Source organism: Drosophila montana, unplaced genomic scaffold (assembly GCF_035044405.1).
Source record: "Drosophila montana isolate Dmon_TW-CO22-7 unplaced genomic scaffold, ASM3504440v1 contig_2106_1, whole genome shotgun sequence".
In the NCBI taxonomy this organism is placed as follows: Eukaryota; Metazoa; Arthropoda; class Insecta; order Diptera; family Drosophilidae; genus Drosophila; species Drosophila montana.
In genome coordinates, this window is record NW_026997017.1 from 690,779 (window position 1) to 712,818 (window position 22,040).

The window sequence follows — 22,040 nt, forward strand, 5'->3', positions numbered from 1 at the left end:
GGGTTGCTATACATATTCCTTTAAGCATTAGCCTCTATTGCCCAAAACAGAACTTGGAAACGTTTTTTTATTGCATAATGGACGCTTCGGCGGAAAAAAAAAAAAATGAACACGCACAGGTCAAATGGATGGCAGCGTCTTTTATTTTTTACCATACTGCGTAGGGTTACCGCTGCCTGGTACTGTCGATAAAGCAAAGGGTTCGCCTTGCGTCCTTTTCATTGTGAATGCCTTTTTATTATGCCACCCAAAAACCCAAAAACAAAAATATGAAAAAATCAGCCAAACGTCACAAAGAAAATCAGCGACTAATTGACTAAAAGGGGTTTTTGGTTATTTGGTTCTGTTCCTATTCCCAGTTCGGGTACGGCTGCGGGTGCGGGTGCTGGTCAAAGTTCGCGGAATTCATTTTAACTCCTTGGCTTTTGTTAGCGGCATTCGCCTAATAGTTTGACAATTTTTTATTATATCCCACAGCCAAGTCATTGGAATGGGTTGACTTTCTATGCCAACAGGCCCCGGCTTGGATAGAGGTGCTACCCTCAACAACAGCCGTACCTGATGCAAATGAGTTGATTAATGCTTAAGGCATAAGTTAGTTAAAAGTTATTGATATGAAAGCTCCATACAAATATATAGGAATAATATAGGATACCAATAATAATGTATTCAAAAAAGTTTATATATTTTAACGGGACATACATCCAAGATGTGGCATCTGTAGATCGTATAAGTTTCAAGATATGGCAAAAAGACTAATCTGAAAATCGATATTTATCGATTTCGATCGATTTGCAATAAACTTCACATTTTTCTAGCTTCTATAGTCACCGAGATCGATGCGTTCATACAGATAGACGTGGGATTCTTTTGGAAGACTTATTTATAACAGAAGGATAAATCATTAAGGACTCTATAAATAAACTTATTAGTTTTTTTAATAAGAAAAGGCCAAATATCTAAGGTTAAGGATCGTTTAATCATAATTCTGGGTATCCTATAGTAAATCCTTAAAAGTAGCATAGAGTTGATGCTATGTGCAGTATGCAGCAAAATGTTCGCAACGGAAATGGATTTAACTCAAAGTTACGAAACAAAGGATTGCACATGTCCCAGAGAGAGAGAGTGAGAGAGAGAGTGGGACTTAAAAATGATTATGAATTTTTTTGTGTGCTTAGTTGTATTTTGGTTCCATAAGCCAATTCAAGCCAATTCAGCTGAAGTGCACAGCTTGCAGGCTAATGAGGAAGCAGTTAGAGCCAGGCAGCAGCTGAAGAGGAAGGAGAGTGGTTCGGGCTGAGGCAGAGGAAGCGGCACAGAGGCGATGTCCAGTGTTTACGAAGTGACCAAGGATTACACGTGTGCCGCTTGACAGGACACAAAAGCAAAAGACTAACCGGACCGAATGCTAGACAGTTCTTGGGCTACATAAAGACAGCAATATATATATATATATATGCAGCCGTTCACTTGTTTGTTTTCATATGCAAAGTGCACAAACAGATAGACACTTGCCCGCCGAGATAATGGCCAAAAAAGAGATAGAAACGGGCGCAGGCACAGGGCAAGGGCAAAGGGCAGAGGATGAGTGCGACTTCAGGTCAAGACACTTCCGAGACGGAAGTATCTGCAGAAATGGCAAATGGCAAATGGCAAAGGGCCGAGAATGGGCAGACTAAAAAAAAAAAAAGACACAAGTTAAGTACGGTGCAGCGTTAGCTTCCGTTCTGCTCAAATCCTTTAAATAATTGTTATCCTATACTCGAGTCCGTACCGGACTATTATGTGTGCCCATCCTCAGCTATGCATAATCCCGTCCCCATCAAATGCCGCTCAATTATGGTTTTTGGTTGTTCTTGTTGTTGTCGTTGTTTTTTAATTGAGAGCAGACGGTGCTCGAGTCCTTGCACTTTCAGCTCATTCATGGGCAGCCAGCGAAGCGCGACGATCCCAAAAAAATAAATATGTATATATATATATATATCTGCATAGATCTGAGATCCGGCCTAATGGCAGTCCAAGTATTGCGTTACAAGGCCAATTACTGTGGTTTTGATTACCCTTAAAAATGTCATTTGCTGCCGCAGCCGCAGCCGCAGACGGTCGACACATCACAATGCAGATCGCGTCTAATTGCAGGGTATTCGCTAATTTTGGGTCTAGACATCAATATGATAATCCATCTCTTAGTTTTCCACTCTCTCTCTCTCTCTCTCTCTCTATATATATGCAAAAAGTAATCGCAACTGAATCAACTTTCTATATCTCTACTTTTTTGGCTCAGCTCAAACTGTGGGAATCTGCCTTCTGGAACGCACGAAACCGAGCACTGAGTTGGTTTTGATGAGTTCGACCTCCAATTTGGTGAAAATCTACGCAATTTTCTAAGCGTGCTTTTCGTAAGGCTGCGTGGCTGCCAAGCTGTCTGAGCGTCGGACTATCAAACGAGAGATCAGCGGTTCAAATTTCAATTTTCAACCAAGTAAAAACAATGAAAATTACAAAATTTCTTAGTTTTGGATGTTTTTTTTTTGAACATTCTATATGTTCTATAATAAATACATGACATAATAATTATTTGCTTAAAAATATATTAGTTTCTATAATCCAAAATCTGAATATATGTGTGAGTATTATGCGTATAATATAGGTATATAAAGGTTGAATAAGAATAAGTTATGGCCTGATCAAATATTGTATTGGTTTTAGTTCTGGTTTCTTGGAGGTTTAGCATATTAGCATTAAAAGTGCTGAAAGCTGTGCAACGATTGGTTAAGAACAACAATAGTTATTAACTTAGTTGGGCATATTTTAAATAATTGCCTAAGTAATTCAACAGAAAAATACAAACAAGTAAGAGGTTCTAGTCGGGAGCTCCCGACTAGGGGATACCCTGAACCCTCTTCTTCCGACAGGCATAATAGGTATAAAATGAAAGATACTTGATATATATTTACTATTCTAGAAGCTACATGTCAACTTTGATGACTCTAGCTCATATTATTTGCCGAAATTGCTCAAAAAACAGGATTTCGATATCGATTTTTATCGATTACTTGGAAACGGGACATGTTATCGAATATCGGAAATAAACCCGATCTGCGCGGGCAATGGGAGGAGCTACAGCTAAAATTTTTAAAATTTCTCTAGCTCTAATAGGTTCTGAGATCCTTACGTACATATGTACATACGGACGGACGGACGGACGGACAGACGGACGGACATGGCTAGATCGACTCGGCTGTTGATGCTGATCAAGAATATATATACTTTATGGGGTCGGAGATGCTTTCTTCTGTTACATACATTTGCCTGTTACATACATTTGCACAAATACATTATACCCTTTTTACCCATTTTTAATGGGTTCAGGGTATAAAAATGACAATATAAAAGAAACAATTATGATGATGTGAGCTTTATTGTCAATGTCAATGGGTGGCATATCATTATATAAACACTGTCTAATGAATGATTGTCAGAATCAAACTATGTAAGAAGTCCAGTTCAGATAATCCGAATACAATGCAAACAAAAGCGACAGAGACACAAACAATGAAACTCAAAGTATTTAGGCAAATATTGTTGAAATTGCATAGTTAGCGAAGAAGAGTTGAACTTTCCAGCGATAGGATGAGTTCAATGCAACTTGTATTTGGCATGATCTAAGATTAAACGACAAACAAAAACAAAGATATGATGGATGCCCCGTTGGCCACCCGGAAAAAGTGGGAAGTCAAGTCAAATTGTTGTACAAGAGCCGGAATAGAGAGAATAGAGAGAGAGAGTATTATTTAAATGGGCACATCTAACTAGCTACTTCCTTACGCCGGGCGCATTGTAACTGTTGTTTGGGCAACGGCAACGGCAACGCCCCGGGACCCGAGACGATGGCCAAGGACCAAAAATACGGCGTAGGAGTAGCAGTTTGTGTGCGTCAACGCCCATTCGCACAAAATTGTTGGAAATGATGCCAGGACAAAGGCGACACAAGGAAAATGCAACATTTCACGGTGCATCAGAGACAAAGTCAAAGACTGAGAACGAGCAAAAAACGGGTTCGATGCGGCTTAGACGACAGACAGAGTGCGCTACACAAAAAAATCTTGCAAGAAATATGTGAGCAACTATGAAGAGCAGAAAAGAAAACTGAACAACATTTTTCAAATTTGTGTTATACAAAATGATAATAAATATGTATACAAAAAAAAAATTATAATAATAATAACGCAATTAATAATAATAATGATAATGACAATCATAATCATAATGCTAATGCTAATGTTTATGCTAATACTAATGCGAATGCTAATGTTAATGTTAATGCTAATGATAATGCGAAGTCTTATAATAAAGCTAATGGTCATGATAATTATGATGATAATGATAATACTAATGAAATTGACATTGATTTTGATAATGATATTGATAATGATAATGATAATAATAATGCAATTGATAATGGAAATGATAATGATAATAATAATGTTTTTAATAATAATAAATAACAATAATAAAATTAATGATAATAATAATAATCAAAAATATACTACTGATCAAATAGAAACAATAATAAGTTAAATTTATATAGAGTGTAGTGATTAATAATCATAATTTAAAATAAGTCTCCCATAGGATAATTAGAGAACATTAGAGATCCAATATAGACACATGGAAAAACCCTAATGCTACTTGCTTACTCATTATGTAAAATCCATAATTCGAATGTTAAATAAGATAGATAGTCAAACATTTTGTACATTTTCTAAAGGCGAAGACGTTGTACGTTGAAGAATGCGTAATAAAGAGAAACTGAAAGACAATTGACGTGCAGAGCATAACTCAAAAAACTTATGTTTATCAAAGAAGAGTTAGGTTAAGAACTAAACCAACTTGGTAACTGAACTTACAAATATAAAATATTCCGTTGAAAGAATCGATTTATTGAGAAACTATTCGAACAGACAGGCCTGTGTCTCGCAACCGAACAGACACACATTGTAGGGTATTTGCAGTTGGATTTGTATGAGCAGCGTTAATTTTGCATGCATCATTCGTTTTGATGAACTGTCAACGTTTAGAGGCATTGTCTGTCGCCAAATGTGTGAGAACCGTTCAAAGAGACAGAGACAGACAGAGGGAGAGAGAGAGAGAGAGAGAGAGAGAGAGCGAGAATTGAAAGGGAGTGTGGGATCGAGCGGGTACAGTTATGGGGAGATGCTACAGCTATGTCGTATAACAATTGCAACTGTAACTTCAAATCAAATGTGGAATATTTCTAATAACTCATCAGCACAGAGCTGAGCCAGAGCAAGAGAGCGAGAGAGAGAGAGAGAGAGAGAGAGAGAGAGGGAGATAGAGCTAGAGACAGACGCATGTCAGTGTCAGAACTGAGAGACCCTCTTTGGTATACCCTTTTGCGAGGCCCTTTTGTTCATAGCTCACTTAATTTTATGCATTTTGGAGTTGATTAGCTGCCGGCGGCCATTGTCAGGGGGCCCGAACCGTTAGCCAGCGCGAGAGAGAGAGAGGCAGAGAGGCTTAGCTGCGGTGAGAGTGAGAGGGCGCCTGATTGAAAGACTGTGTGAGTTAATCAAAGCAGGCCCACATAAACCGAGTTATGAAGTAGTTTGGTGAAACGAAATCCGTATACTGAGACCGGGTATGGCCCCGGTCAATCTATCAAGCGGTTCCGCAAAACCTTTAACACCTTTCCATTTTTTTCATTGTTGTCAGCGCAAAGCCGCCTACAAAACCCCGTTAGAAAAAGGAGTAGGAGGCATTGGCATAGAAGTCTATATATCTAGGTGAGTGCCTTTTTGTTGGCCCACACAATTGCTGTCAAAATGAAAGAGAGAGAGAGAGAGAGAGAGAGAGGGAGAGGGAGAGGGAGGGGAGGAGGAGAGTGTTGGCCGTGTGTTCGTTTTGGTCCTTTTTTGGTAATTGTGTCAATTGTCAATTCGCACGATCTTCATCTTAGACAGGATCTATTCTCCAAACGGAAGCGTACGATAGAATCAAGTGAGGTTAAGGCGTTAAGTCCGGGTTTTTACCGTTCCGCCTAACTCTTTTTGGCCATTTTTGGCTGACTCTTGGCCCAGGCAGCGTAATATGAGCATATTTAACCCTCTTAAAGCCGGCTTGGCCCTAACTTCTTCGTTGCCCTCCTTTGTCCCATGAGTTCCGAGTTCCGTTTTCGTTTTCGTTATTATATTATTATATTCTTTTTTTTTTCACATGAAACTAAAAACGGGACACTGCGTGTAACTGAAATCCATCAGATTAAATGGTCTTTAAGCGATTTAAGCCTTTTGTCACACGAGTTTTGTAGGTGGCAAAATGTGCGTCAGCATCAACAACTGTTCAGCATTGTTTGCACCACACACAAAATTCTTGGCAAAAATTATGAAAAAAAAAAGTAAATATCATTTGATAATATTTTACATTCACTTTGCTACTCTTTCTTTGTGCCGTCTCCCTCTCGCTCTCGCTCTGTCTGCCTCACTTCGTGGAAGTCCAATGCAAATATTTGGTCAAAGTTTGAGCCTTAGCTCTAGGTGCGACTTTCGACTGTGGCAAGTTAATCTCGCATAATATTACGTGAACGTGCCGCGTAATCTGCGCACAAGTGCAGCAATCCTAGCTAGATCCAAATCCATGACCAGACTCTGTCTTAGTCCCCGACTTAGGCATCTTTTTAAGCCCTCCGACGGTTCGACTTTTGTTTGTGACAAAGCCAACAATACAATTGCGTCCTATCTCACAGTCTAAAGTATATGTGTGTGTGTGTGCGTGTGTGTGATTTACAGGCATTGCGCATGTATTAGTGAGCTTTTGCATTGGCAGCAACAATGGCCGCCCACAAAAGTTTTTTCTTTACGTGCATGAGTCGCATGCTTGGAAAAGCATGTAAAAATTAGTGTAAATTAGATTGAAAACAAAGGCAAAGTGAACGCTTATAATTAAAGCATAAAAACTGGTAGGTCTTAGGTGAATTCATGAGAATCGCATAGTAAGGCAATAGCTTTCTAACTTGCAGCGCAGTGGTTGGTAAATTTGGCCTGCGTATGGCATAGGAGAACATATTTGGACACATAAATACATATATACATAATATATGAATGTAATATATATGTATATACATAAATACACATGCCAACATCTCAGATCTTTCTTATGGCAATTAAGTTTTTTGAAACAAATCGGAAACGCAACATTTGAATTGAGCCTTAAAACATATTAGTAATAGACAATTTTCGCGAACTAAAATCGGGTTTTAATTCATGATTCATCAGGTCCACGAACCGAATGTATTTAGGGCTTGCAGCTATGATATTTCTTATTATTTTTAGTATTATCAATAAATGTTATACATAGGATTAAGCTGATCAACCTTGAACATTAACTCCTTAAGGCCTTAAGCTAAGGCATTGCCTACTTCCAAGCCCGAACCTGGGACTCCAGCCTCGGCGGAACTGGAAGCTCAGCTGCTTGTCGTTGAGTTTAGCCTAATAAATATGCCAGTTGCAAGAATTTAACGTATAAGACTTGAAGAGTGCGCCATGTTGCAACACATTGAAAAAATGGAGTCTCTAAATGTTGCGCCATTTTGCGTGTTGTGTTCAATGCAATTTGATCGTAAATGGAATATCGTAATATCAAATGAAATTGTGAAAACAGGCCCAAGGCCAGCCAATCAGCGTGCCTGCTGCCAGCTAAAAGAAGAAGAGCAGGCAGAACCACCACCAACACCAGCAGCAGCAGCAGCAGCAGCAGCAGCAGCAGTCGCCACTTTAACTTCATTTTGTGCAAAAATGGACAAAACTGTAAACGAGTTTCAGGAGCAGCCGCTGGAACTTCATTAAAGATGCGAGCGGACGGACGGACGGACGGATGGTTGGTTGGTCGGACGGGGGCTTAGGGAAAAATGTGACAGCTGTGCCAGCTGACCCTCGGTGTGGGTGTGCGTCTCGGTCTCCCTCTCTTTCTCTGTGTCTCAGCAGCTCTCTCTCTCTCTCTCTTTCGCTCCCTCTTATTGTGCGCTGGTCTGGGGGGCTCGCATTTAATAAATAAATAGACAGCGACAGCGACAACGCATCTGAACGCAGGCATTTTCATTATTAGACAGACTCAGACTCAGACCCAGACCCAGTTCCAGTTCCATGGCCGGGGACGACCCAGTTGCCGAAATCCCGTTGCTGAAAGGGTTGCGCCTGATTTGGCTGTTGCTTAATGATAACAAACCGGATGGCCGTGTCATGATTGGGGAGGGGAAGCCGAGCTCGCAATGCTGACCGCTGTTTTGGTCACTTTTGCCAATTTCCCAAACAATTGTGTTTGTCAATTCCCAGCCGCAACCCCTTCATGCATTAGGCCCGCAGCGTGCAGCCATGTCCACGATATGGCTTTAGATGGGTCGGGCAACTTAGCAATATTGTGCGGACATGGGGTAAGGTTTTGCGGTTGACCTTTTGTTGTCTGCGCGGCGGACACATTCATCAATTTGACGCGTTGACACATTTATAGCGCAGACATCCAACGAATTAGTTTGCCCAAAACTGGGTTGCCTCCAACCCAGCACAAGACACACAGCCGGACAGCCGGACAGCCGGAATAACAACCCCCCCAAAAAAAAGGAGCAGCAGACTCTGTCTCGTATTGGGGCCAATCGATTTGATGCGCAGACATGTCTGCTTTGGGGCGCACACATACATATTATAGGGGCCCTAAATACCAGTAAGCTCTTTAGAAAATATATTTATTACTATTCATTTTTGTATACCCAGAATGGCTAGAAAAGGGTTAAAAAGGTATTCGAGGCAGCCGGAAAGCATCTCCAAACCCCATAACATATATATATAGATATTCCCAAGTCTATCTGGACCTTATGTCTGTTTGTGTGAACGGTTCGGTCTCGGCAACTAGAAGAGTTAGAAACTTATTAGGTCTCTAATGTCTTAAGGTTAACAAGTTGTTATATTTTTCTCCATATTTCCTTTCATTCTCATAAGCACCCCGATTCTGGCAGATGGTTTTCTCAAACATAAGCTGAACAAGTAAGAGGTTCTAGTCGAGAGCTTCCGACTAGGGGATACCCTGAACCCCCATCTTCCAACAGGCGATAGGTATAAAATGAAAGATACTTGATATATATATACTATTCTGGAAGCTACATGTCAACTTTGATGACTCTAGCTCATATTATTTGCCGAAATTGCTCAAAAAACAGGATTTCGATATCGATTTTTATCGATTACTTGGACACGGGGCAAGTTATCGAATATCGGAAACAAACTCGATCAGCGCGGGCACTAGGAGAACCTACAGCTAAACTTTCGAGTCTCTAGCTCTTATAGGTTCTGAGATCCTTGCGTTCATACATACGAACGGACGAACGGACGGACGGACAGACGGACGGACGGACGGACAGACAGACGGACATGGATAGATCGACTCGGCTGTTGATGCTGATCAAGAATATATATACTTTATGGGGTCGGAGATGCTCCCTTCTGCCTGTTACATACATTTGCACAAATACATTATACCCTTTTTTTTACCCATTTTTAATGGGTTCAGGGTATAAAAACTTGACACATAACTAGATAAAACAAACTCGGTATGCAAGTTTTTTGGATATATTTCACTTTTGACTAACTCCCCCCGTTTGCCAGAAAATTGGAAAGAAAAAAAATCGTATTCTTTATACTTGTGCTTTGGTCCAGAACCTTTTTTTAGCAGAGTCGGACAATTAACGCCAAGGTTTTATAAGGGTCTTAGGGTCTTGCTAGGTCTTGAAGATCCTTAGTTCTTTTGTGGGAAAGTTTAAAATTTAGCAAAGACAGCTTGGCCTCGGATGCAGGAATCTCCTAGGCGGGCATATCTCCGACTCGACTACTATATTGGAATATATTAGATAGTTGCCCCCTTCGGGGCAGTCACCATGCTCCATGCTCCACAATTGCGGCACACACCTGTGTACCCACAATCAGCCGCGGCTGTTGTCATTGATAGAAGACAGCGAAGACAGCGCACAGAGTGTATACGTACTTATATACATATATTTTGAGATATTTGTCAATAAGCTGGAAATTCGAGCACGGTTTTTGTAGCAGGCAAATATTATACGATAATAATCGATGCGGGGCTGTCTTAATATTGTGGCCAAACAAGTGGAATTGATGCGGTTGGGACGGACATTCGAGTTTCTTTGGCCGGACCTGGATCCGCACTTCCTGCTCTTTGCGCCCTTTCTTTTTTTTTGTTTTTTTTGTTTTTTTTTGTTTTTTTGTTTTGGTTCTTATCTGGTTGTCAATATCGAGAGCAAATGCATTTGTTGTTTGCCAAATAGAGCACCGAGGCGTATCAGCTGCCCGAAGAAAGAGTTTCAATTTGGTCCATTCAAGATATTAGACGATATTGGGCCAGGCCAGGGTTTGCCAAATGGCAAAACGAGTCGCTAAGAAATCAGACCCATTGTGGCAGCATGTCAGCAAGGATAATTAGTGCAGGGTTTGCTTTTTCCAGCTAATTATGTGACAAAAGCGCGACTGTACCCGACTGTACTCCACTAATGATCATTCCGGTTCCGGTCGCAGCATTCCAGCATTGGCTACTCTTTGATTAATGAACTTCCATTGGGCATTTGCAGCATTTGCATTCGGCAACCGAAATCGGTGCGCTCAACGTGGCATAATTAGTGTAGAAGGACAAACTAAATGGAACTGGGACCACTTGCTGTGGAATTGTTTCTCTTTTCTCTTTGGTTGCCCACGAGCCACGCGGACTGTCCTAACTAATTGTTGGCACCGTTTCGTTGGAAATGCAAATGCAACTTCTTCACTTTCACAATCGCTGCGATTTTGTCATATATGTATGTATGTTATGCTGCTCATATGGACCAGAGTCTGTGCCGAGTTACCGAGTTGAGCTCTCGGCTCATTTATCATGCGACAAAACGGAAAAGGGCCAACTCATGCTTAAGTGGAATGCAGCTTAATGTGCCCAATGTCCAGTGGTCCAGTGGTCCAGTGTGGTCAGCAGCTGAAAGTCCACAGTGCACAGTGTGTCCTGTGAAAGGATTCGTCGACGCTTGGGCATCTAGAATAAACAAATGCCGCACACACATTCCTCATTAATCTCGAGGGGGCGTATTCCGTATTCCGTATTCCGTATACCGTATTCCGCAGCTACGCGCCTGCGCACGCGCTCGTCTCCGGGCTTGAGGATCGGAAAATGGTTTTTGGCTATGGGTACGGTCTTTTGGGCACTAATACACAACATATTGTAACTTTATGTAGGGGAAAACGAACGAAGAAACGAATTGACAACGAACAGCAACATTATATTGACTCGAGTTGTGTTTTTCTAACATGAATGAAACCTTTCTCGACCAAACACATACATATCTCGAAATTGAGAGAACGAGCACAGCTATTAAGTGGGCACGTGTTTCTTTTGGGCCCTTCGGACCTGGGCCTCCGCTCAAAACGATTTGTTTTCGTATGCTTGGCCCTTTGGGCAACGTTTGCGTTTGTTTTTCGAAAAAATAAATATATGTTATTATTTGCTTAAGCGCAAAATTTGTGTCGTCGTCTTCTCTGGGAACACACACACACACACATGCCACAGCCTCAAAAGCAGGCGCCAATCGACAGCATGCCCCTTGTGGCACAGTCGCAGCCTCTTAAGCCTTTACAGCTGCGCAACGGAAGTGGTTCTGGTCAACGCATCGAAACCGGCTTTCCGAATACCCATCAATATTATTATTATCATTATTATTATTATTAGTTGTAAGGCCTGGCACATATGTGCAGATCATTGTGGGATACGCTCTATGATCTAAGTTCATCTCAAATTGTTTTACTTGCGCATAATCGATTTTAAGTTTACCATTAAAAGGGATAGAAGCTTAGTTAAGTGAAGTTAAGAGTTAACCAGAATCTATCGCCAAGCTGCTTCTTCTTCTCTTTACCCCACACTTTGCTTGGGAGACGCCTTCTCGATTAACTTCGGCTTTAATGGTCCGATTTTGATACAATTTTCAGAAGTTAACTATCGCATAGAAACATGTGTATATACTAAAGCACAAGGCTCTGCCTTTCAAAAGTACTTAGCTTTTTTTTTTTAACTTTGGGAAAGAATGGGTGAAGTATCCAAAAAGAGAAATATTTGTAACTCTAGGAGAACTTACATGCTCGTCTATATAGCTCTTATAGTTTTTGGAGTTAGGCTTTAAAAACCATTTGCCGAAAAAGGAAAATGAAAAAGATATCGCTGAATGGACTCGTTTTGGATATGATTTAAAAGAGTATAGATTTGAAATTGTAGCTTTCCAGCTGGACGCGTTTACACAGACATGTCTAAATTTACCCAGCTTTTTGTCATATGTTCACTTTATGCCTCTTACTGTATGTAGGTCATTTTCAATGAGTTCAAAGGGTATCAAAAAGTTGTGAAGCTTTATGGTAAGAAACAGAAACAACGTTGGGTCATTGAGGGCGACAGGATAATAAACCTCCTACATATCCGACTAAAGACATATGCGACAAAGAAAAAAGTGACAGAATCTTCCAGAATCAACGAAATAATCATATATATTCTTGATTAATTGCAACAGCTGCCTCATCTGCTCATTTATGAATGACTGCTATAAAGTCCAGAGAAGTAACTATATTGCCAAAAAGGAAGATAGAATAGAGAAGAGTTGTAGCCTACCTAAGTATATCTTATTACTTTCAGATCGAACAAAGCCCTAAGAATTATGTAACTGGGTGCAATAAAAAAGAAATGCCGAGGGTCATTAAAAAAAAAACCGCGCATCTTTTGTGGAGCGAATGTCTTTTGTCTGTGCTGCGGGTTCTGTGGTTCACAGACATTTGCATAAGCTAATTGCATTTAAGGGGAATGGCAAGAGAAACGGCAAATGGTAACAAGAGACTGGCCAAAGAGAGACAGAGAATTGCATGCTCTTGGCCTACTTTCGGTAGTATCTGGCTGTGGATTAGACTAATTTTTAAATAGAATTTCAAGCTGCTCGGTTCACACGTTTTGGCCTGTGCCCTGTGCCTGTGCCCTGTGCTGTGGGCGTGTGCGTGCCATGGATTTCACACAGCCCAGAGGTCCGGCGAGACTCTCCGGGCTAGCACGAGATACAGAGAGAGAGAGAGAGAGGGAGAGAGAGAGAGAGAGCGAGCGAGATTTTGGACACGGCGAATGGGCCGTCAGCATGACGAAAGGTAAATTTTGTAAACAATTGTGCTAATTAAGCCAGCCCAATAAAAATCGGCTCACAGGCGGCTCAATGCATGCGTTCAAGCCAAGTTTTTGTGAGCCTCATACGTGGTTCGCTCTCAGGTCGCGCACTTGAACTAAATCCGGTAGCTTAAACGAGTTAAAGGAACTTGAACGGAACTTAATCCCATAAATTTGGGAAAAATACAATTTTAATCAGGTTAATTCGTGTGTAGCGCGCCTGTTGCATGGCCTCTCTCTGGTCCTGGTCCAGGTCCTGGCCAAGGTACCGACAGGCGCGCAGGTAGCGCTAGTCAATTGAGTCGGCGAAAGGATTAGGCCAGGCTACGACGACGACGACGACGACGACGACGACGAAGACGAGGGCGGATTATGCAGCAGAAAGCAGTTTTTCATGGCCCCGATTATGAATGCGCGCCTGCGACATTTTAATTTAATCTCAGATTACGCTCAAGACGCACCGGGGAGCGAGGCCCGGATCAGGGCCGTACTTAAGATTAGGCCACCAGTTTTGCTCGTATATTGCCAAATGCATGCAAAATAAGTTCTAATTTATTGTTATGCACTGAAACTATTGCAAAAGTTTCACGTAAATCCGTAGATTACCAGTAACAGTAACAGTACCCACTGCCGTACCGACTGCCGTACCGGCTCGGCATTCAATCCCATTTACCCATTGCAATTACTCGCTTTTGTCAGTTGCGCGAGGCAAATTTTTAGGTCAATTGAATAATTAGTTGAGCAGCCTGTGACACTCTTTCAGATCCGGAAGATTATCAGCTCTACATTTTAGGCTAGGTAACATTCGATGATCAAGCCCCCCTTAAGCCTGAAACTTATGTCCAGGTCTCGGGCGCGATATTGCCTTTACATGCGATCCAACCACTCAACTAGATCAGCTCAGATTATCAGATCAACAAATTGGTCTAAGCAACGATCACTGATCAAGCACTGATCAAACCCCCAACCGTTAGGCTTAGTTGTCAGCTTAATACTTCAATCTTAACGTAACGATCGCTGATCAAGCCCCCTCGGAGTTGACTAGATCAGTAAGATCTGTTTTTGCATATTGGACTAGTTAACTTTCGCTGATCAACATATCTCATAAAAACACTTGGATTATTATTAAGCTAGTCAAGTAAGAGCACCAGATGAACGAATCGAATTGGGTAACGATCGATGATCAACCCTCTTAAAGTAATGTTCCGTAGACCTGCAACAATCACCGATAAAGTCCACTTAAAGCAAGGTTCACTAGATCGGTAATGCACGCAGATCTAGCCTACTCTTAAACGCCTGAACTTTAGGTGAAAGACAATATTTTGATGACCAAACTATGATCCCTGCTCCATCACCGACCAAAAACTTTAGTAGATCCAGGCCCCCTATTTAATGAAAAGCAAACTTCTCTGAATGTGAACAAAACAAAGACACGTGCCGAGCAAACGTTTGGCATGCGATCGAACGAAGGATCGTGCCGCCTCATACGGATTATGGCGATGAGTAAACACAAAAATTGAAATCTGCGATTCGCAGTTAACAATTTTTGGTGATATGTCAACATTGATAAAGGTGGCGAATCGTTGGGTATCAAACTGCACGATCACCACGAGCCTAGGCAAAGGGGTTGAAATCAAATGCCAATGCCAGAATTCTCACCTGCCCAACGATCGATGTGTTGCCATTGGAGTGTGCGCTACACGTGGCCAAGAGTATACACACACACACAGGGCACACACACAAGGCACACACACAAGGCACACACACAAGGCACACTCACACAATTGGCTGCTTGTGCTGCTGAAGGCACACGATCGACCTTTTGTGCGGTTAACGCCCGCCCGTTGTTTGTTGGCATCTCGGAGATCTCTTGACATTTCAACTGAATGCCAGTCTGATCTCTTTTTTTTTTTTTTTAGTTTAGAGTATCCCATTCTTTAGCAAATTGATTACAAGAAAATGATGTTGTTCGTTGTGGATTATCTGTGTTGGCGCATCTTTTTTTTTTGGCACTTGCCTCTCAAGGGTTATGCATCATTATTTGACTTGCCAATCTATTCTCGTTAAATGGTTAAAGAATACAATGTATTTGTATTTGGCAATTAGATCGTTCTGCTGTTGTTTGGGCCTGTGTTGTCTTCATTCTTTTCCTCATAACGATCGTTCCCCGTGGACTGGAGCTTAGCGGGCCCAAGCAGACACGCAAAAAAAAAAAAACGAAGAAGGTATATCAAACGCCATTTGTGGTCAGGAATTGAATTTCAGAGCGCAACTCCATTTTGTGGTTGAGCAAGGGTTGTCTACAAGCAATACCACAAGGGGGTTGAAATTGCCGCACGACCAACGGGGTTGCAATTTTATGTTCATATTCATGCAACCAATCAACCCCAAAGTCCAGAACACGTGTCAAAAATTAAACAAACCGTTTGACAATCACCTCCAGCACCAGAGCAATCCCTCTGCCAACCCCTTAGCAAAATGTCAGGACAACCGCAATTAAAGATTCTAGAAGGGACAGTCTATCTTTCATTTAAAGCTGGCCAAGGCAACGATTTATACTAGCATTTAGTTAAATGACGTTTCCCTGACAATCTTTACGGAATGCGTTAGTTTTTGGCTTCATCTTAAGGTAGACATTAGGTAAGCAGTACGTATAGTTCAAATAAGTTATGTGCTTACATCGTTTAATAAGTTCTTCCAATAACCCATTCATTTAGGAGAATCTGGACTCGAATCTGAGGCTAGTGAATGACTGTAATACTGTCTTAGCCGAAGGCCTTAGTAGACAGTTTGTAGCTATATCCTCTACTTAAAATAATAGAAGCAAACGTGCTCGCTTTCACATAGTAAGGAGAAAGACGTTTTCCTTTTATCATATCCAAGTTTTGTCATACTCAAATTTAGCTACAGATAGAAAAACATTTGCATTATTTGTCGAGTTTTTTAGAATATTGTCTTCGAACTTGGTTCGGAAAGTAGTTTCAATAAACGGAGATTATCCATTACGATTACAACTGCAGACCCAAGCAATACATTTTATGGAGATCTAATCATTTGTACGTAAGTTAACCCAAAAAAGATTTTACATCGGTATAGCTATTAACTAAGCCTACAAATTCTCTAATGATGATGCAATAGAAAGGACACAAAGCATTTGCTAATATCTTAGAAAGATACTTTATACTGAACTTAGTTCTACTCAAGAATTCCGTAATTTTCTTAATATTTTCTTAGAGTTTATCATTTGAAGATGTACGACAATTACGCGCGTATATTGTCCACATCGGTATATATTGGGATGAAATTTGTTTTTTTATATGAACCATAAGTTTTTGTAAAAATTGGCATAAAAATGAAGGCCCCATTGGATTTATCAAACCATATTTGGTAGATGTCAATTTTGGGTATCAAAAATCGAATCGAGTCTGAAAATTTTACTATATGAAAATAAGTACGACATGCAATATTTTCAGTAGAAGTAAAATTGAATTATTTCATTAGAATTGAAACGTTTAAATAAAAATCTTGGTTTGACAATGTGACAAATCAGGTTCACGAACCGAATCTCAAGGTTCAAAGTAGGTTCGATACGTAAACTAAAACTTAACTAACTTATATAAAAGTCTTATACTATTTTTGTCAATAAAATATATTTTTGGTGAGGCTTCTCGAAGGATACTTTTTTGCACTACCTTTTGCAGTTTGGTTTGTTTTTTTTTAGCCAATTGTAATTGCATTTCATTTAAATATGTGATCAAGATAATTGCCGGTCCGGTGGCCAGGATTGTTTAGGAATGTGTGAACATTCGCATGACTGTCCCTTGGCCAGCTAATCATTTGTCATTTTGCCAAATTTTACAGTTATTACGAAAAAAAAAACAAAGAACCGTTGCGGTACGATTTCAACGGAAGTGCCAACGTGTCCTACAGAATGATTAGTGCTTATCGCATATACTATGTGGCTAGGCTCTCTGTGTGTGTGTGCGAGAGTGTGTGTGTGTGTGTGCACAATAGCATTTTTATTGATAAAAATTATGCACGCTTAAGTACAAAGGGATTTGGCTGCATGTTAGCCAACTTGACTCAGCATAAAATCAGCGAACGACGCTAAAACAAAGAACGGCAGCGCAAAAGAAGCGACAAAAACTGTCGCTCACCTCGTCTGCGTCTGCGTCGACGTCGACGTCTGCGTCGTCGTCTTACTCTTCGTCTTCGTCATAATGGCTCAATCAGGCAGGCACTGTGCTAACGGTTAACGGTAACGCTGCTGGCCATTGTTGACCGACTGTCGCCTAGACTTTTGGCCCGAAAGGATTTTTCGTGGTCAGCACTGAAATGTCATCGTGGGATTGCAATGTCCGTCGGCTTTCATAAAACGATCGCTGGACGTGTATTTGTTTAACTGTTTCCGTGTATCTGGTTAACAGTTAACCGTTTACCATGACTTTGATGGCTACCGACACAAAAGGGGCTGAGAATTTACTTACCAGTCGTACTCTGAAAAGAGTTGTTATAGTGGACAAAGAGCTTCCCACAGTTATGTATAATCGTTTGACATTTCGTTTTTCAAATGCGTTATTTACAGGAATATATATTTTTTATTTTACACACGCACCCGCACAATTCAGAATTAAATGTGGTGACTACATTTTCCTGGTTGCCATCTTGATCGTATATATCCGCTACACAACAGTTGCGTAACACGTTGTTTGTTTGAGGAAAATATTTGTGCTTGTAAGGTTGCCATGTTGATTATATGTCGCTGATTAATTAAATGTGGTGGCTACATTTTCATGGGTGCCATCTTGATCGTATATATCCGCTACACAACAGTTGCGTAACAAGTTGTTTGTTTGAGGAACATACATATTTATGCTTGTAAGGTTGCCATGTTGATTATATGTATGTTGCTGATACATAACCGTTGCATACCGCGTTCACAGATGCGCTTTGTACATTTTCTACAATTATAAGTAGGCACATCAGGGCGGCCATTTTGTCAGGGCTGCAATCTTGAGCGTGGCTACACAACTATTGCGTAACGAGTTGAATTTGTTGAATTTTTAAAAGGACAGTGGCCACTTAGTCATTGCGGACATCTTGATCGTTTGTCTTGGCTGCTGTTACAACTGTTGCGTAACGTGTTGATGCAACGTTCAACGTACTTTGAAATGTTTTGTTATGCCTTACAGCATCCATATATGTACATACATACGTACTTAAGCATATAACGACGGCCATTTTGCTCGTAGTTGCCATCTAGTTAGTGAATCTTTGCGTAGCACAGAATGGCGTTGCCAGTTTAGCACAATTAAAGACTGCAATTATGGTAAGGCACAATTTTTATTGTTGACAAAGCAATTCCAAATTGACAGCAGCGATAATAATTCAATTTAACATTTCTCTATCCCAGAAGACGATCATATCGCCTTCATTTTCATCAACTTAATTTTTGATGCGTATTAATCGGCAGACGCACAAGCTCAACGTACGCGCAAGCCCCAGAAGTCCACACGGCACCAGAAAATAATATATGAGAATTTGACTTACCCGCTACAACAAGGCCACAATAAACAACAGTTTTACTGTGAAATCAGTTAATTAGTAATATAATATAATCACATCTGAAAATCCTCATCTACGCACTGCAATGGGCCGGACCTCAAGTTGCATATGGATTCCGGATTAATTAATGTTTTATTCTCGTATATGTTAGCTTATAGCTACTCTCCTATGACTATCAAGATACTCACGATCAATCCTTGCAAGCTTAAATATGTGATTAATTGAATACAGATGTTATCCTGCAGCCCAGATGCTCGACATCCTTGTCAATGCCTATTCAAAATTTGTCGTATCCAGTAACACAGGCGAGGCGAGGCTCTGCGTACTGTGAAAATGTGGCGTGGCGGGTCGACGCCCATTTCGCTTAACGATTATTTGGCATAAAATTTGTGCAAATTCTGTTAAAAAGCAAAGACGGGCCGTTTCTTCAAAAAGGGATTTGCCAGCTAAAGCGTAAAAATGCCGTTATTTCGTTACATTCCGAATGGGCAACAAATGTGCAGTGTTGCGAAATCAGCTATTTTCTGGCTAACATTTGGCTAATTTCAGCGGTCTTTGGCCGGAAAGAGTTGAAGTCTTTTCACTTATCGCCATTTCTAGCTAATTTTCACATGGGATTTAGCTCGTTTTTAGGAACCGCAGTTGGCAGCACTGGACAATTGTCTGGCCCGCAATTGGCCTGTTGACTTAAGATTACGGCGCAAGACAAGTTGGACTGAGGCGAGGCCAGAGCTCACTTGTTGTGTGTGTGTGTGTGTGTGTGTGTATTGGCTACTTACACTAAGCCGGCTGAGCTGCATAATTTTCCATAAGAAAAAAGAAATATATGCTGCATAATAATAACAACAATGCACTCGAAGATTTGAACATTTGGTTTGTTTTCTTTTTTTAATGGAAGAGAATTACATGGTAGTTAACTATTGGCCCTTCTTGATAACATGCGCCAGGTCGTAGACACCGCGCACCGCCTTCAGCTTGACGCCGGGCACATCCTGCAGCCGTCCGACGCGACATAGTACAATATTATGCTCCTGCAGATTATGTCCAATGCCGGGTATATAGGCGACCATCTCCTTGCCCGTAGATAAACGCACCAGCGCACATTTACGATTCGCCGAATTTGGTTTCTTTGGCTTCTTGATCAATGTTTTGAGCACAACGCCCTTGGCAAAGGGTTTACCATCCAGCGGCTGACGTGGCGGTCGCGTCTTTATATGCGGTCCAGTGCGATGCATTTGATTCAACGATGCCATGCCACGGAATGCGGCACACAAATAGTTGCTCTGCACAGCTGCAATGTAATCAAAAGGAGACGGCTGAGAACAAGGTAAATAAGCAGAGTTTCTGTAAAGCTCCCGATTCCTAGCCTGCGACTCTAGGCTGCCTATTTGTCCCATTTTCGAAGCTTTAACTTGTTGAGAGTCCATTTATCAACCAAAGAGCGACCAACGTCTGTACACATACAGTGCAAGTGGACACAACTGTACCAATTAAATATGTGTACATATATGTGTGGTAGCTGCCGCATGTGTGAGCGCAGCCGCAGCGAGCGGCTTAAAACATTTGACACAAACGAGAGAAGAGAGTCGACAGACAAAAGGGTCAGAACAGTTGGCCAGTTCCAAATGCCCATCCTCCAACAATGCCCATTCGCCTTTTGTTGTGGCTAATCTCTGTGAAAATCGCAAAATAATTGTTATGCTGCGCACATCCATCCATATATCTCATGCCTATATGGTTGTTTTCTTTTTGCTTGCATCCCAAATAATAATTGCAGCCAAATGACGCGGCTGTGGGTCAGTTCTCAAGCCTTTTATGATTGAAAACCTTTGGCCACAGACGGGGGTTGACTCTCTATGCTCGGTTTTCTGTTTGCCAGCAGTTCAGCTGCACTGTGACTGGACTGTACTCCATCCAAAATCGAAAACGACAACAGTTTTTAATTAAATGCCACACACACACAGACACAGAAACCGAGACGGACACACAGGTAACAATTATCCATAACGCTGGACAATTGCTTACAATGGGAGCAGGCGCACATGAACTATGCGAATCACAGCTCCGACCATTGTCTGCCGCGATCCGCAACTGACCCAAACGCACCTGTGTCCTTTTTTTTTTGTTGATTTTTTATTGTGTGCATGTCATGCAAATTCCTATTGTTAATGGTGGGCCGCATGTCAATGCCAATTGACAGCATGTTATGCGGATTTTGGTCCGAATTTTAATTGAAACAGGCAGAAAAATGGAAATGGACTTGGTCAGAGTTTGCTGAAGTTATGTTGAAGAACAGCAAACTTTTCCATACAAGAACTTCATTTTTGTCCAATCAGTCCTATGGCAGCTATATAGTGAATCTATGTATTGAAAAGATGTTGTTAATATATGTTGAACATGAAATGAAAATAATAATAATAATTACAATCATAGATATCTAAGATAGACAGACTCGACTGATTAAATATATATACACAAGCAGGAAACACATGAGAAAATGCTTATAAAAATATTCACAGCATGACACAGTGGAAGGGGGGGGGGGGGGGTAAATAGGGAACTGGCAGACGGGCGACGGGATCGCAAGCCGGCCACGCGCCCATGTAAAAGAGTTGAGATCGTAGGCAAACAACAGACTATACAAATCATTGTGCACACAATAGAACGCCGGATCCTTGGATAAACACAAAATGCGCACAGTCACCAATTGGGAAAAGATGTGCGCAAGCGGCTAGCGGCTGCCTCACATGGTTGGCAATTAAGCAGAGGGCGCGTGTGTATATAGGACTCTAGACCGGAATATGAATAAATAGCGCAACGCATTGTTTTAAATAGGGTTTTTGTCAAAGCTTACCTTGTGCCGTCAATTGTTTCGTAACGTTGAATGTTTGGCGCAGGAAATTCATGTTGAGCACGTTGAGCTCTAATAGGTATACTTCATGTACAGCAGCCGCTACAAAGCACCGAAAACAACCGCAATTTGTTGGCTTTTTAAGTTAGTAAACACTTTGAAAAATAATTTTATTAATTCAACTTAATAAAATGCACCGCAATGTTGCTGCGGTCTGGTAAACAGCTGATTGTTGCCGCCGCGTTGCCACCTAACGCCATTTAATGCAATAGCACATGCTATCGTTAGGCAAAAAATAATTGTTATACCGAAACAGCTGTTTGTTGCCGCAGCGCTGCCACCTAACGCACAATTTTATGCAGAAGCACGA

At 41.1% G+C, this 22,040-nt stretch overlaps 1 protein-coding gene across 1 annotated transcript; it reads right to left on the reverse strand.

Moving 5' to 3' along the window:
* Positions 1-19,676: 19,676 nt before the first annotated feature.
* tko (technical knockout) lies at positions 19,677-21,898 on the reverse strand. Its single transcript, XM_064680411.1, has 2 exons — positions 21,674-21,898; positions 19,677-20,110 (listed from the first exon to the last, which is right to left on the reverse strand). Exons 1-2 carry the CDS (start codon positions 21,723-21,725, stop codon positions 19,737-19,739), a joined length of 426 nt encoding a protein of 141 aa, XP_064536481.1. The 5' UTR covers positions 21,726-21,898; the 3' UTR covers positions 19,677-19,736.
* Between the last annotated feature and the right edge of the window lie 142 nt (positions 21,899-22,040).

What these genes read in the sequence shown, in the direction of transcription:
- tko (XM_064680411.1), bottom strand. Translation starts at nt 21,725, where the DNA reads ATGAATTTCCTGCGCCAAACATTCAACGTTACGAAACAATTGACGGCA. An exon ending in GAAACAATTGACGGCACAAG is followed by an intron (nt 20,111 to 21,673) that starts GTAAGCTTTGAC and finishes ATTACATTGCAG; the next exon opens with CTGTGCAGAGCAACTATTTG.